Here is a 14805-nt window from a genome sequence, read left to right on the forward strand (position 1 = left end):
GGGGGGGGGCTTTTTTTCTTTTAGCAGTTTTTGTTTTATTAACTTTGGAACATACAGAAAAACGCTCAGGAAAGGTCACAGAATTCCTGTACACCCTTTGCCCAGATTCACCTGTTAATGTTTTGCCCTGTGTCACCTCCTTTCTGTCTGCTTCCTCTTCCCCTTGCATTGCCTATGGTGGGGGCGAGGGGAGGAGTCTGGTTCTCTGGCTCTCCTCCTCTCCTCCAACTCCTTTCTCCTGTCCTTTCTCTTACTCTCCTCCCTCTTCCTCCCTTTACCCAGTCCCTGTCTCCCTTTATTTCCCTTCCCCATTCTCTTATTTCCTCTCCCTTCTTTTTTCTCCCTCTCTCTTTCTTCCCCCCTTTCTGTCCTTTTTTCTCTCCTCTCCCCCTCCTCCACTTTCTCATATACATACCTGTATCTTAGCTGACTCCTCAAGAGACTAAGTTGGACAGTCACACCATTCTCAGCTCCATATCATGGACTCGGTGCCATCCCTCTTCACCTCCCCATCCCAGCACTCCATACTGTGGCCTGGGTCCCATCCATCTTCACCTCCCCAATTCCAGCAATGTCATAGGTCTTCTCTTCCCGCTCTGGATCCAGAAGAGGACTTCAAGTTGCACTGAGTTACTGTTTCACTGGGTCTGTGACTTACTTGGCATTTATGGCCTTGAGACTTTGGGGGAACCCAGGCCAGTTGTGCAGGACATCTCTCTGGTTCTGCCTGTCCTCATGAATGGATTAGGGACTACAGAATGCAGCAGAGATGTTAACGATTCTTGCTCTGTGGTTTCTCTCTCTCTCTTTTTTTTTTTTTGAGTCAGAGTCTCACTCTGTGGCTCAGACTGGAGTCAGTGGCATGTTCATGCCTACTGCAGCCTTGACCTGCTAGACTCAGGCAATCCCTCTCCCTCAACCTTCCAAGTAGCTGGAACCACAAGTGCATGCCACCGTGCCCGGCTAGTTTTTTTTAATTGTAGAGATGAGGTCTCCCCAAGTTTCCCAGGCTGTTCTCCAGCCTCTGGGCTCAGGCAGTCCACTCACCTCCACCTCTCAAAGTGCTGGGATTACAGGCATGAGCCACCGTGCCCAGCTGTTTTTTCATTCTTTTAAAGATACCTCTTCCCCTTTTATGATGCATAAGTAATCTATGGGTGAAGTCAGGGAGACCCTGTGAATGTTCTGTGACCCATCAACAACCCCACCCTCACCCTCACCCAGTGAACTTCCTTGAACACCCTCGGGCCTGTGACTGGGTGGTTTGCTAGACCAGGTAGGTGAGGGGGTGTAGAGGGGAGCACTAGAGAACCTAGAGAGGAACCTGGAGGTCACTTCAGGTCACTTGTGGAGGGCCAAGCCAGGCTTGAGCTCTGCTCAGACCAGGCTGAGGGAGTGGGTGGAGGGAATTTGTTGCAGGACTCCAGGTCCCCACCTGGCTGGGGACCCCTCAGCCCAGTCACTCACCTGCCCATCATGCTATCTCTGCCTCAGCTTATGCATCCCCGGCCCCAGGGGGGCAGAGTCGACGGTACCAGCTCCAGACATGTCCACACTGCTGCATCTGCTGAGGCCATGGGGCTGGGCTCCAGGAAAATCCCATCAAGGCAAATCCTGGACAGCCTCAAGGTTGGGGGGTATCTACCTGGTGACCAAGCCAGACTCTAACCCAGTCTCAGTCTAGTGAACTGGGAACAGAAAAAGTTCCCGGTGGCATCTCTGCCTGACAGAAAAGTCCTTGCAGCAACATGGGGCCAAAGGAGGCAAGCTCAGGGCCAGAAACTTCTGGAGACCCCTGAGATGGCCTCATCCTCCTGGGTCTGACTACCAGGGTTGCATTAGGAAAGGAGATGGGCATCAGGAGTGACAGGATGCAGTAGCTTCCTTGCATCTCTCAGGAGACCCTCTGGTGCCATGACAGCCTCTGCTTTTCTATGCAGATGAATGGAAGGAGGGAGACTGAGGACACTTCCTGGAGAGGCTCACAGCTTGCACTGCCAAAGGAGGAGGGCACAGAGGAGTGGGTGTCCCATGCCTGTCCCCAGGGGCTGATGTGTATTCCCCACTGTGTTGGCCACTGTCTCACTGGAGGGTGTTCTGTCATCCCCCTGATCCCGGCCAGTAGCCAGGGGCCCTTGCTCACTGTGCAAGACCCTGGCACCTGCAAGGTGCTCAGAGCTGGAAAGGTAGAAGAGAGGGCTGGGGCTGTCAGGTCACCAGGGAGAACATGGGGTGCACGCAGGGAGGGCCAGCAGGAGGCCGCCTGAGGGAAGGACTCATAAGCAGCCTGGAGCAGGAAGGGCAAGCAGCGGTGCTGCTTTGCAGGCAGGGTCCTAGCTCTAGTGTTCGCCTGCTATGTGCCATGGTCTCCCCACCTGCACTTTGGTGCTCTTTCTGGCTCCTGCCCCTTGGGACCATGAGACTCTTGTGAGGGAGGGGGTGAGCACCAGTTCCCAGACTCCGAGCTTCCTTTGTGAATATGATTGTGCAGGAAGAGTGTGCCTGCAATGTCCTAGAAAAACCAGATGACACACTCTGACCATGAATCTGCCCGTGTGCTGGGTAGAGCTCCTTGTGGCCAGTGTCCATGGGTTGGAGCTGGCATCAATCCTCATATTGGGATGGGCGCCAAATGAATAGAGCTGGGAGCAGAGGGTGACATACTAGCCCGCGAGCCCTCCTGGCCTGTCGTGTAAATGGGGTTGTGTGGGGCTTGCCAGGCCAGCTGGTGCACACAGGGCTCTGCTGCTTTCTCACTACACAGCAGAGTTGATAATGGAGACTGTCTGGCCGAAGCACCCAAAATATTTCCTCTCTGTCCCTTTCTATTTGCTACCCTCTGCCATAGGAGAACAAAGGACAGAATGCACTTTAGGTCCTCATGGAGGGAAAGAGCCCTTATTAAAACAGGTTTTTGAACTCGAAAGTCCATTTGTAAATGGTTAGATTTGGTAATGAGAAAAATGAAGTGAAAAAACAAGCCCCAAACCTGGACAGTGACAAGATAGAGTCAGATGCAAGCTTATTAAATACTGACAGCTTAAGGAAAATGCCACAAAAAGTGGGCACTGACCCCTGAGAGACAAGAAATCACACAAAAGTACTCAAACATGCATTGGCAGATGCTGTGGTCTGAGGGTCCTTGGTGTAGGGGAGTAGAGTGTGTGAAGAAGGGTGCCTAGTGGTGCTTCCATAATGTGTGGCAGTAGTGAGGCTGCTATGGCCCAGGTATCCTGATGCTCCACATGTCCTTCAAGTAGATGACAAACAGCCCCAGGTACACAGACATAAGGGTCTGTAATGCCAAAACCAAGTAGGCACAGCTGGCATGCCTCTCAGCAGAGCTGTATTGTACACAGTCAACAAACACTGAGCCATGCTCTGCCCAGACCTGGGCACCTACCCGTGAGGAAGCCATGCTCTGCTGGGCTCACGTTCCAGTGAGGAAGTGGTCAGTAGGGACGTAAGGTGGAGGCATTAAGAGGCATTTGGGATGGGAGTCTGTGGGAGTGTGGCAGGGAGATCAACTGGAGGGGTCCCTTCAGAACCCAGACCTACACAAGGTAAGAAGGGTGATGGGATCCAGAGGAAGGGCCAGGAGAGGGGTGAGTGAAGAAGATGGGGGCAGATGTGAGAAGGGAGTTCAGTTTTCCAGGCTAGGAGAGGAGGGGCAAGTGGAGGAGGTAATGGTGATGGTGGTGAAGGTGGACGTGGCTGAGGATGTAATGGAGGTAGCGGTGATGGTGATGGTAGTATGGTAGAGGTGGACGCGACGGAGATGGTGATGGAGATGATGGTGATAATGGACTGAGTCTTCTTTCCTTGAGGGAAAGGGAATGCTGTGAAGGAGGTCTTCCAGCAGCACTTAGGGCTCTGTAGTTACCTCTAGACTTTGCTTTAGTAGCAACAGAGGGAGAGAGGAGTTGTGGATGATTGGACCTCTGCAAACTGTTTTGTTCTGTTTTTCAAACAGAATACAACTGATATAACTTATAAAGTTTACCCATTTAAAGTAGACAGTTCATTGGTTTTTAGTATACAGTATTCACAGTTGTACAGCCTTTACCACAGTTGGTGTTAGAACATTTTCATGACTGCAAAAAGAAACGCAAGGTTTGGCAATTAAATTTGCAAACTCATCCTAGAAAAAGTGCTGCATACCTCATTACTGAATATCACTATGGTTGCCTTTGAAGTACTCCCCTTGGGAAGCTAGCCACCAACACTGGTGCCTAGTCCACCCGTCAAACCAATTTTGGATTTCTTTCTGGAATAGCCATGAGATCCGTCGTCTTACTACCCTTGATGTCCTGAATAGCATCAAGTGTCTTCCTTTCAGTATTTCCTTTATCTTCAGGTTAAAAAAAAAAAAAAGTCATCAGGGGCCAGATCAGGTGAGTAGGGAGGGTGTTCCAATAGTTATTTGTACAGTACTGCCAACATAAGCACACAGTGGCAAGCTTGCAAACTTAATTGTCAGACCACAACAAATGATGACAGTTCTGACAGCCATTCCAGAAAAAGAGTTCCAAAATTGCTTGGATGGGTGACCCAGGCACTGGCGTTGGTGGATAGCTTCCTAAGGGGAGTACTTAGAAGGTGGCCATAATGATATTCAGCAGTGAGGTATGTAGCACTTTTTCTAAACTGGTTCGCAAACCTAATTGTCACACCTCAAACTATACACATCAGCAGTCCCTCCCAAGCCCCTGGCAACCACTATGCATTCTGTCTCTGGATTTGCCTGTTCTGATGTTTTCTAGCTATGGAACCAAACGCCCCCTCCCCACGGTCATGGGGTCTTTGCAGCCCATATCTTAGAGAAATGTCAGCACAGACCTTGACTGTCCCTGAGAAGAGGTCAGTGCTACCTGGGCTTGTGTCAGTTTATCTTACAGAGTTTCCTCTAGAATTGGGAATGCCGAGAAAATGTCCTGCTGCAGCTATGGTCATGCATAATTGTTCCTCAACACGTGTGGGGAAGAAAAAGCCTTTCTTCACAGAGAGTGCTGGTGCTGAGCTTGGGTGTGTCTTTCTGTTTGCTTTTGCAGTGGTATCTGGATAGTACCCCCGACTGGCTCTGAGGGTCTTCAGGCCCAGGTGGGCCTTGAAAGGAGCTGGTCATGCTGAGTTCACACTCCTGCATGTCCATGGCTGGTGAGAACATCAGAGCCTCGACACCAGCAGCAGCGGCTCTGGCTCTGTAGTTTGGCTCATGGGTTCACCCAGGGTCACAATGAGATTACACCTCATCCTGAATTTTGGCTCCACTTGAATCTGGGGCTGCCCTGTAGGGGGGTTCAGCTGGGGTGGGGGTGAGTGGCCAGGACCTGAACTCTACTCATCAGTGCAGCCTCCTCCGCCCTGTGGCCACCTTCCAAGCTCACTTCTTTCCCCTCCAATGGGGCTCTGTGGGTGGGCTGTACCTTTTTCAGAAACTTTGGTGGTTGTCCGTATGTCCCCTTTTTTTCTTTGTTGGAGTCAGAATCTCACTCTGTCACCCATGTTGGGGTGCAGTGGCACCATCAGAGCTCACCACAGCCTCAAACTCCTGGGCTCAACTGCCTTGTCCCTGGATACAGATACAGTCTTGTCCCTTCTCTCTCAGCCTCCTGAGTAGTTTGGACTATAGGCATGTGCCAGCACACCTGGCTAATTTTTAAACTTTTTTTAGAGATGAGGTCTAGCTATGTTGCCTAGGCTGTTCTGAAACTCCTGGCCTCAAGCAGTTCTTCCACCTTGGCCTCTCAAAATGCAGGGATTGTAGGCATGAGTCACTGCACCCAATGTTTTTCTAAATACAGTTAAGTCCTCTACATACGAACCTTCAAATTGCAAACTTCCAAAGATGTGAATGTGCGCTCACATGTCCAGCCGTGTAAGTTAGTTCACATACATTGTCACTGGCATACATTGTCACATGTGTGCATCCTCTGCAAGTGGCTGTGCTTTTGTGTTCTAGTGTAGTATCTTTACTTCAAGTCCAGGATGTCTAAAAGCAAGCAGAAAAGCAGCAGTGATGTAGCTGGTACTGGATGGCCAATTGTTAGTCGGGTGCCTGGGCTAACTTTGTTGGACTTATGAACAAATTGGACCTACATACTTGCTCAGAATGGAACTAGCTCGTAAGTTGGGGACGTACTGTATACATTTGGCTTTAGCTTTTTGGCTGCAGTCCTGACACCTCAGCTTTTTGTGTTACTGGGATCTGAATATATATATATATTTTTTTTTTTTCTTTTTTTTTTTTTTGAGTTGGAGTCTCACTCTGTCGCCCAGACTGGAGTGCAGTGGCCACTCCTGGCCACTGCAGCCTCGACCTGCGGAGCTCCGGTGATCCTTCCGCCTCAGCCTTCCGAGTAGCCGGAATTACAGGCACGCACTACCATGCCCGGCTGATTTTTTTTTTTTTTTGAGTTGGAGTCTCACTCTTTCGCCCAGACAGGAGTGCAGTGGCCGCTCCCAGCCACCACAGCCTCGACCTGCTGGGTTCCGGCGATCCTTCCGCCTCAGCCTTCCAAGTAGCTGGAACTACAGGCACGCGCTACTACACCCAGCTGATTTTTGATTTATTGTAGAGATGAGGTCTCGCCAAGTTGCCCAGGCGGGTCTTGAACCCGCGGGCTCAGGCAATTCACTCACCTTAGCCTCCCAAGGCGCGGGATTACAGGCTGAGCCATCGAGCCCGGCTTGATTTTTTATTTATTGTAGAGATGAGGTCTCACCAAGTTGCCCAGGCGGGTCTCGAACCCACGGGCTCAGGCAATCCACTCACCTCAGCCTCCCAAAGCACGAGATTGCAGGCTGAGCCACTGAATCCAACCATAATATATATTTGTAAATGCTAAGTAGACCCTGCGTTTCTGGGATAAACTCAAATCTGGCATGATGTTATATCATGTATAGATCATGCATGGTTAGGATGAGTTCACTAGTGTTTCCAGGGTTTTACATCGGGTTTATCATTGACATTGTCCGGTAACTTTCCTTTTCATCCTATCCATGAATTTTTTTTAAATCCTGGTAATACTAGTCTTAATGAATTGTCCCCCCCCCACACACTTTTTATGTTAGTTTTCACCTATACAAGTGCACACATAAAGTTCTACTGATCCTAACAAGTGGGTTGCTTAGAAATCACCTGCAAGCAATCTATCCTGTGGCAGTTTTGTTCTCTGGTGATGTGTGTGCCCCTACCTGGTTCCATGTGTGGGCATCTCTGTCTCATCCATGTCCTCTGCAGGTTTTGGGGTTCTAGTACGGCCTGAGGCCCCCGGGGTATCTGGTCATCCCTGGTGCCTCGCCATTGGAACTGCCTTGTCCCTGGATACAGATACAGTCTTGTCCCTAGACACAGTCGCCTTTCTGGTACAGATTGGGAAGATGCTACCTTTGGAGAAGGCATCTGCCTCCCCCAGAAGCTCCCCAACACCTCCAGAGCTGCCCACGTCGGGATCAGCAGCCGGAGTCCAGCAGGAGGAACCTGAGACCATCCCTGAGAGGACTCCCGCCGACCTAGAGTTCTCCCGCCTGCGCTTCCGGGAATTTGTCTACCAGGAGGCTGCTGGGCCCCACCAGACTCTGGCCCGGCTGCACGAGCTTTGCCGCCAGTGGCTGATGCCCGAGGCACGCTCCAAGGAGCAGATGCTGGAGCTGCTGGTGCTGGAGCAGTTCCTGGGCATCTTGCCCGACAGGGTCCGGCCCTGGGTGGTGGCACAGTATCCTGAGAGCTGTAAGAAGGCAGCCTCCCTGGTGGAGGGCCTTGCCGATGTCCTCGAGGAGCCAGGTGAGGCTGCCCCAGAGGAGTGCATGCTTTAGAGGAGACAGGAAGGCATCCCAGGAGGATAGAGCCCAGGCCCCAGCCATGGCTTACCCAAGAGTGTTGAGATCCCTGCACAAGAGTGGCCGGGGATGAGCAGCCGCAAGCTGGGGAGGCAGCTCCTTGGCCGACTGGGCACCACCCTCAGAATTGCTTCAGAAGCCAGGCCTGCTGCTCCATCTTCTGCCTACACATCTGCCTTCCAGATGTAAAGAAGGAGGAACAGCATGGGAGAGCAGTCAAGGGCAAGGACCCTTGAACAAATATTTGGGCACTTTGTGGACTAGAGGTCTCCTTGTCAAAGATGGATGTGAGGGACAGGAAGGCATGGGCCTGGAGCCTGCAGGCCAGAGCCCTGGCTCAAGCCTGGCCCCTGCAGGCTACTGTGTGGTTGTCAGCTCTTGCCAACCTCACGGTCCAGTTCTCCATTTTAAACAGGGATGCTGCTGGGGTCCCCTGGCTCCTCCTCGGCACTGAGTGAAGGTGTATTTGAGAGGCACCTGGAGCCGCTGCTGTTACCAGGGCCTGCCAGCCCTGGCTCAGCCCCAGGACCTGGGGAGATCCCGGCGCCTTTTGAAACACGTGAGTGACCGGCCAGCTCAGTGGCCTCTGTGGGCCTTAGGTGGGTGGTAGGTGGGGCCTGAAGCTGGGGAGACAGCACAGGGGCCAGTAGAGGGGAGGCCTGGGGCCTCGGAGTCCCTGCTGTCATCAGGCCTTCTTCCTTTTGTTCTTATGAGTGTTAGAAGTATTGTTGTTCAGCCGGGCTTGGTGGCTCAGCCTGTAATCCCGCGCCTTTGAGAGGCTGAGATGAGTGGATTGCCTGAGCCCACGAGTTTGTGACCTGCCTGGGCAACTTGGCGAGACCTCATCTCTACAATAAAGCAAAAATTAGCTGGGTGTGGTAGCGCACGCCTGTAATTCCAGCTATTGGAAGGCTGAGGCGGAAGGATCACCGGAGCCCAGCAGGTCAAGGCTGCGGTGACCAGGAGCGGCCACTGCACTCCAGTCTGGGCGACAGAGTGAGACACCAACTCAAAAAAAAAAAAGAAGTATTGTTGTTCATGGCAGGGTGTAGTGTCTTATGCCTATTATCCCAGCACTTTGGGAGGCCAAGGCTGGAGGATCACTTGAGCCTAGGAGTTTGAGAACAGCTTGGGCAACATAGTGAGACTTTGCCTCTACAAAAAAAAATCAAGATATTACCTGGGTGTGGTGGTGCATGCCTGGAGTCCCAGCCACTTGGGAGGCTGAGCTGGAAGGATGGCCTGAGCCCAGGCAGTCGAGGCTATGATGAGCCGTGATAGTGTCACTGCACCAGCCTGGGCGACAGAGTAAGACCCTGGACTCAAAAAGAAAAAAAAGAAAGTGTTGTTGTTTATTAAATCCCTCTTAAGAGACCATGTAGCTCATACATACTCATCACAAATAGTAGAAAAGCACTGATGCTCAAAGGAAAAGGAAGCTTCCTTCCTGCTCTGCCCCCAGAAACATGTCCTGAGTGGCCTTCACATCTTTCTGCATGCCTCCGGTGGAGGACTGGGTGTCATCCCCGAGAGCATGGTGTGTGAACAGCACTTGCTGTTCACATGGTGTGGCCCCTCTGTGTTTGGTGGGGACCTGGTCCCCTAGTGCCCCCTGTGCGGCATCCTGGAGTTAGACCCTGTCTCTGGGATGAGGCTGCAGTGGCATGTCCTCAGGCATGTGCCAGTGACTGGGTCTCTGGTCAGTGTAGGGTGGGCTCCTTGGGGCCACTGGGCAAAGGGCATGTGAGTTGTATATTCTGCATGCAGTAGAAGCTTCCGCATGGTTTTCCAGAGTTTTCGTGGCTGCGCAGTGCCAGCATGGCAGGGCCTCACTCCCCCACATCTGGGCCAGCACCATGTGGTGTTGCTTTTAAAGATGTGTACCCATTCGGTGGGTACAGAAGGTGTTATCTCCTTCAAGTTCAAGTTTAAGTTGGTATTTCTGGGTCCCCTGAGCTGAGCTCCTTTGTGTTTTCCCCTTGGCTGTTCTGCTGTGTAAGTCAAGGCCAGATCCAGTATCTATTGAGCCTGGGGACCTGCTGTCACCTGATGCACCGGGCCAGTGCAGGGAGGCAGTGGGCTCTCTTCGAGTGTTTGATGTGCCCGGACACCAAGTACACATCTCCTCAGCTCTGCTCCCCTTTCCTCCAGCCTGGCTGGCACCGGGCCCCCTGCTTCCGGAACAGGGGAGTGTCAAAGAAGCAAAGACTGAAGAGGCCAGCCCTGCCACAGCTGAGCCCAAGGTTGGTGGCTCGGGGATTCTGGGCGAGGGACTGGTCTTGCCCAGCGGTTCATGGGGCCTGTTCCACCCTGGCTTGGTGGTGTCTCCCCATAGTGAGTGCCCTGCCAGCCCTGACTGTCCTTGGTGCCCAGACCACAAAACCCGTTCCATTGGGAAGCCGAAGGTGGAATCTTTTGAGGCGCTTGGTGGGACTCAGGAGGAGGGGCTGCCTTGGTGCTGCAGTGGGTGGGCACCCCTGGCCTGGTGCCGTTCCAAACAAGCTCCCATCCCCATGGCGTGCGGGAGGTCTCAGCATGGTGCTGCCCTTTCAGAAGTCCTTTCCGGAGGAGCCTCAGCCCCTGGGTGAGTGGGGCCACCTGGACCCTGCCGAGGAAAACCTGAAGAGCTACCGGAAGCTGCTCCTGTCGGGTGAGGCCAGGTCCTGTGGGTCCCATGGGGGATTCTGACCCCCAGGGCCTTTGCCAGGGATGCTGTGGAGTTTTAAATGTGTTTGAACTTGAGCTTGCTTGCCGAGGCCCCCACCCACCCTGGTCCACACGTTTGAGTCCTGACCTGGCACTGAGGCTTTGAGTGTGCTTCCACCCTGCCTGTAGGATTTGAAGCCTCCAAATGTGGACAAGCTTCCTGGCCCTGTGAGGTGATTCCACCCTCCTAGGTGGAGGTGGGGCCTCAGCCACATGGTTTGGTACAGGGTCTTCCCTCTCTTTCATAGACAGTCTTGCCCAGAAGCCCTCCTATGTAGGGAGGTCCCAGCACAGACTTCTGAGTCCTCATGGTTTTGATCTTGTGTCTGCATACCTTTAACTTTGCTCCCTGAGCCCCCTTCTGCCTGCCCCTTTGCCCTCGCAGCCTTGCCAGTCCTCTTCTTTGTCTTCACTGTGGAGCCTCTGACAGGGAGGTGGCTTTGGGGGTTCAAGCACAGAGAAGAGGGCTGGCCTACAGTCTGGCTGTGGCCAGCCCAGAGACATGAGGCCCATTGCTACTTTTTGTCCCAGTGCCTCTTTTAGGTTTGTTTTTTTTTTTTTGGCTTTTCATCCCACGCAGGGTATCAGCTTTCCCAGCCTGATGCCGCCTCCAGGCTGGACACAGAAGAACTCCGGCTGGTGGAAAGAGAGCCTCCAGGAGGTGGCCTACCAGGTGAGGGTTAGAGGGACAGTCAGGGCTGGGTGGGCTGTGCTTTTCTCTGGAATGCAGACAAGGGCTCCTCACAGCTCCATTGGCCTCAGCAAAGACCTCAACTTCAACTTCACTCCTTGTCCTCCCACCCACCCTGTCAGAGCAAGGTGAGAACTCAGTTATTTCCACAGTCTCCTGTGCGTAGCAGACCGCTGCAAATGTGGTCACCTGAAACAAGGACTGTGTTAATTTTCATGGTCCTGTGGGGTGACTGGGCTCAGCTGGATGATTGTTCCACTCCAGTCACCCAGAGGCTTGGCTGTACCAGGCCTCACCCACACACAGACTGGGGCACTGGCCTTCTCTGGGGTTAAGGCTGTGATGCGCCCTTCTCATGGTGCTTCTCTAAGAGGTGTGTGGGCTTCCTCACAATTGGGGCTGAACCCCAAGGGAGCACTCAGGAGGACAGGCACTCACCAGCCTCTGCATTGTTCGTTCTGATGTCCCATCAGCCTCAAGGGTCTCACAACCAAGCTGCGGGTAGAGACCACCCACAGGCCTGGTTCCCTGGAGCCCAGGTTCATGGGCCACCAGGGTAACTAGTAGTCGACCACAGCAGGCTCCTTTGGCACCAAAAGGCCCTTCCTGTCTATAGCCTCCATTGTCAGAGTCACCTGGCATCCCAAGGTGACTGTTCCAGGCCCTCAAGCACAGCAGTGGCCAGCAGGAGCACCCACAGCTGAGGCCCTGGCAGGTGTGGGCATGGCGCCTTTGTGCAGAGCAGCCTAGAGCTGACAGTCTCGGTTCCAGCAACGTTCGGGGACTGAGAAGAAGGCAGATGGGACCGTAGCCTCCTAGACCAGCCAAGCTGTGCCCCCCAGCTGTGCACCTGCCCCAGGGTGGGCTGGGGCTCACCTTCCCACCCCTGTTCCAGGTGGGCAGCGGCAAGAGAGTGCAGGGGGCACACTGGAGAGGTGTGCTGGGGATACCCCTGGCGAACCATCACCAGGCGCTGTAGAGGACCAGGAAGGACAGCCTGGGAAGGCTCCGGAACCCCAGGATGCCCAGGATGGGGAGGCCAGCCCCGCCACCGGACCCCTGCGGCAGTCAGTCATCTGTCAGCCGGCCCAGGACAAGGGCGCAAGGCTGGCCTCCCCCGCGCAAGGCCAGGGCACCAAGAGGCCCCACCCGGACGACACGGACGGGCCTGGCCCTGAGCATGACCCCAGCGTAGGGCTCCCAGCCAGGCAGGAACCCCCAGGGCAGGACCCAGGCCCCTCTGCACCTCGAGGTGCACTCTACACTTGCGTTGAGTGTGGGGCAGCCTTCGCCTGGCTGTCGCACCTCATGGAGCATCAACGTGACCACAGTGGCCAGCAGCGCCACGCGTGCCCAGGGTGCTGGAAGACCTTCCACTTCAGCCTGGCCCTGGCCGAGCACCAGAAGACCCACGAGAAGGAACGGGGCTATGCACAGGGCAGCGCCTCTGGCCCCCAGCCCACCCTGCACCAGGCCCCGGCCGGGCACCTGGAGCACATGGAGGGCGAGGCCTTCCCAGCGCCCTCCGAGGCACAGAGGTGAGCGTGGATACCAGGGCGGCCGTGGACGTGAATGCTTGTCCGCGTGCCCATGCAGCCTGGCAGGCCCTAGCCTCCCCGAAAATGCCCTGGGCCTCCCCAGGGAACATTGGTGTGAAAGAGACTATGCTTCAGTCGCAGCCATCATAGTGCCACCCTGCTAGACCATTCGACGTTGTGCAAAGTGTAGCACTGCTTAAAGTGCGTCATCTCTCAGTGCTTTTGAGTTATCCTCGTCGGATTCCTCCTGTTTGCTCCCAGGGTTGCTCATGTGGACACCTTGTCAGCTGTTAAGCCTTTTTCCACCTACCTGATGTCAAATTCACTTCTGAATCTGCAAAAGCAGAAACTTTCCTAGTTTAACTTACGTGTCTTCAAGAGACTTACAAAGATCACACAAACGCAGCCTAATGCAGGGTTTCAGACCGTGGGTCCTAGTCCTTTGGTGGTGAATTATGAAATCAAATCAGTGGGTGGCCACCAGCATTGCAGGCAGTGACATAGCTCAAAATAGGTCAGAACACATCATGGAGTAAAGGCAAATACTGTTTGGGGAAACTTTTTATCCACACATTGAAATATGAGAGCTAGTTGCAGTGTAAAATGTATTTCTTACTGAGGGGTTGTGATCAAAATAGGTTGAAAACACTCATACTCTGTTTGCTTGAGCAAAGGGTACTGAACTTGGGCTGTAGAAGGTGATCTTTTAATGTTTTGCATTTATTCTCAGATTATTGCATTGTTCCACTGCCTGCGCATACATTTAATTGCTCCCTGTAGATGCAGAAGCTGGTGCCTCTTTCTGTCACTGTGTTTGAGCAGGCATTCTGTTGTAATGACCCCTATCCTATCACAGAGGCTTAACGTAATAAATATTTATTCACTCACAGTCTGCTGTCCTGTGCTGTTGTGTTTTGTGGGAGAGGCCCTCTGCTCCATGCAGTGGTTCAAGGATCCAGGCTCCCTCCCTGTTATGTCCCACTCTTCACTAGACCCTTGGAGTGTGTGGAAAGGCCTCACTAATTCACCCAGAAGACAAAGCAGTCACTTCCACCCGCATATCCTTAGAGAGAAATGGTCCCAGCCCCAGTCACTTGGAAGGGCCTGGGAATTGTCTATTCGGGTGCCTACCTTGCCAGTTTCTAAGTTTAGTTTCCCCCTTGGCCTGTCCATTCCCAAACTCCAAGCTGATTGTGGCTCTGGTAAGACAAAGACCAAATGGACCCTCCCCATTCTCATACCCAGCCTAATCCACGAGCTCACCTACCCCCATGATGCCTTCCTGCTCAGCTCTCAAAGCCCTGACACCCCATCTCTGCCGTTTCCCATCTCATCACATTTAGTGCACGGCTAGATGCTTGTGCCGTTTAAAGTATTACTTTTAAAGATTTTATTAGGAAATGATTTCAAACTTATTTTTAAAAGTCACAAAAATAATAAAAATAGCACGAAGAGTAGCCCCATGTCCTCACTCAGACCCACCTGTTGTTAACCTTTGACCACATGCCCATGATGGGTATGTACCTTCCTACCCCACCTGGGTGCTGGGGAGGCCCCTTTTGCTCACCTGGTTAGAGTGTCCACTTGTCCACTGTGTTTTTAACTGTCTTTCTCCTTTTAGCTACAAAGCAATCTGTGGGACAGGGCTCCAAGGTCGTGCGAGTTTTATTAAAACGCTCCTTTACGATTAGCATCTGCTGAGGATTCCCGCCCAAACCAAGCAGACACTAGTCATCAGCTGGGGTGGTGACTTCAGCCCCAGCCTTCTCTGTGCTGACCAGCTGACAACCTCCCTTCTCCTCAGGGTTTTGTCTTTATTATTTAAATGGACTCTTGGCTTTCTATGTTTTCTTTTTTTTTTTTTTTTTTTTTTGAGTTGGAGTCTCACTCAGTCGCCCAGATTGGAGTGCAGTGGCGGCTCCCGGCCACCGCAGCCTCGACCTGCTGGGCTACGGCGATCCTTCCGCCTCAGACTTCCAAGTAGCTGGAACTTCAGGCGCGCACTACCACGCCCGGCTAATTTTTTTT

General features: G+C 53.1%; 1 protein-coding gene across 1 annotated transcript in view; it reads left to right on the forward strand.

Annotated features, from left to right (window-relative positions):
* Positions 1–13666, forward strand: part of ZSCAN18 (zinc finger and SCAN domain containing 18) — a 14533-nt gene extending 867 nt beyond the window's left edge. Inside the window, exons 2-7 of the mRNA XM_021715111.1 lie at positions 7244–7786; positions 8258–8401; positions 9994–10085; positions 10396–10492; positions 11129–11221; positions 12135–13666. Of these exons, the coding sequence (XP_021570786.1) occupies positions 7384–7786; positions 8258–8401; positions 9994–10085; positions 10396–10492; positions 11129–11221; positions 12135–12781 (1476 nt within the window). The 5' untranslated portion in view covers positions 7244–7383 and the 3' untranslated portion in view covers positions 12782–13666. The remainder of the gene's footprint in view (positions 1–7243; positions 7787–8257; positions 8402–9993; positions 10086–10395; positions 10493–11128; positions 11222–12134) is intronic.
* The last annotated feature ends 1139 nt before the right edge of the window (positions 13667–14805 follow it).

The sequence above is a fragment of the Carlito syrichta genome, unplaced genomic scaffold (assembly GCF_000164805.1).
Source record: "Carlito syrichta isolate Samal-C Ts95f unplaced genomic scaffold, Tarsius_syrichta-2.0.1 Scaffold99351, whole genome shotgun sequence".
Taxonomy (NCBI): Eukaryota; Metazoa; Chordata; class Mammalia; order Primates; family Tarsiidae; genus Carlito; species Carlito syrichta.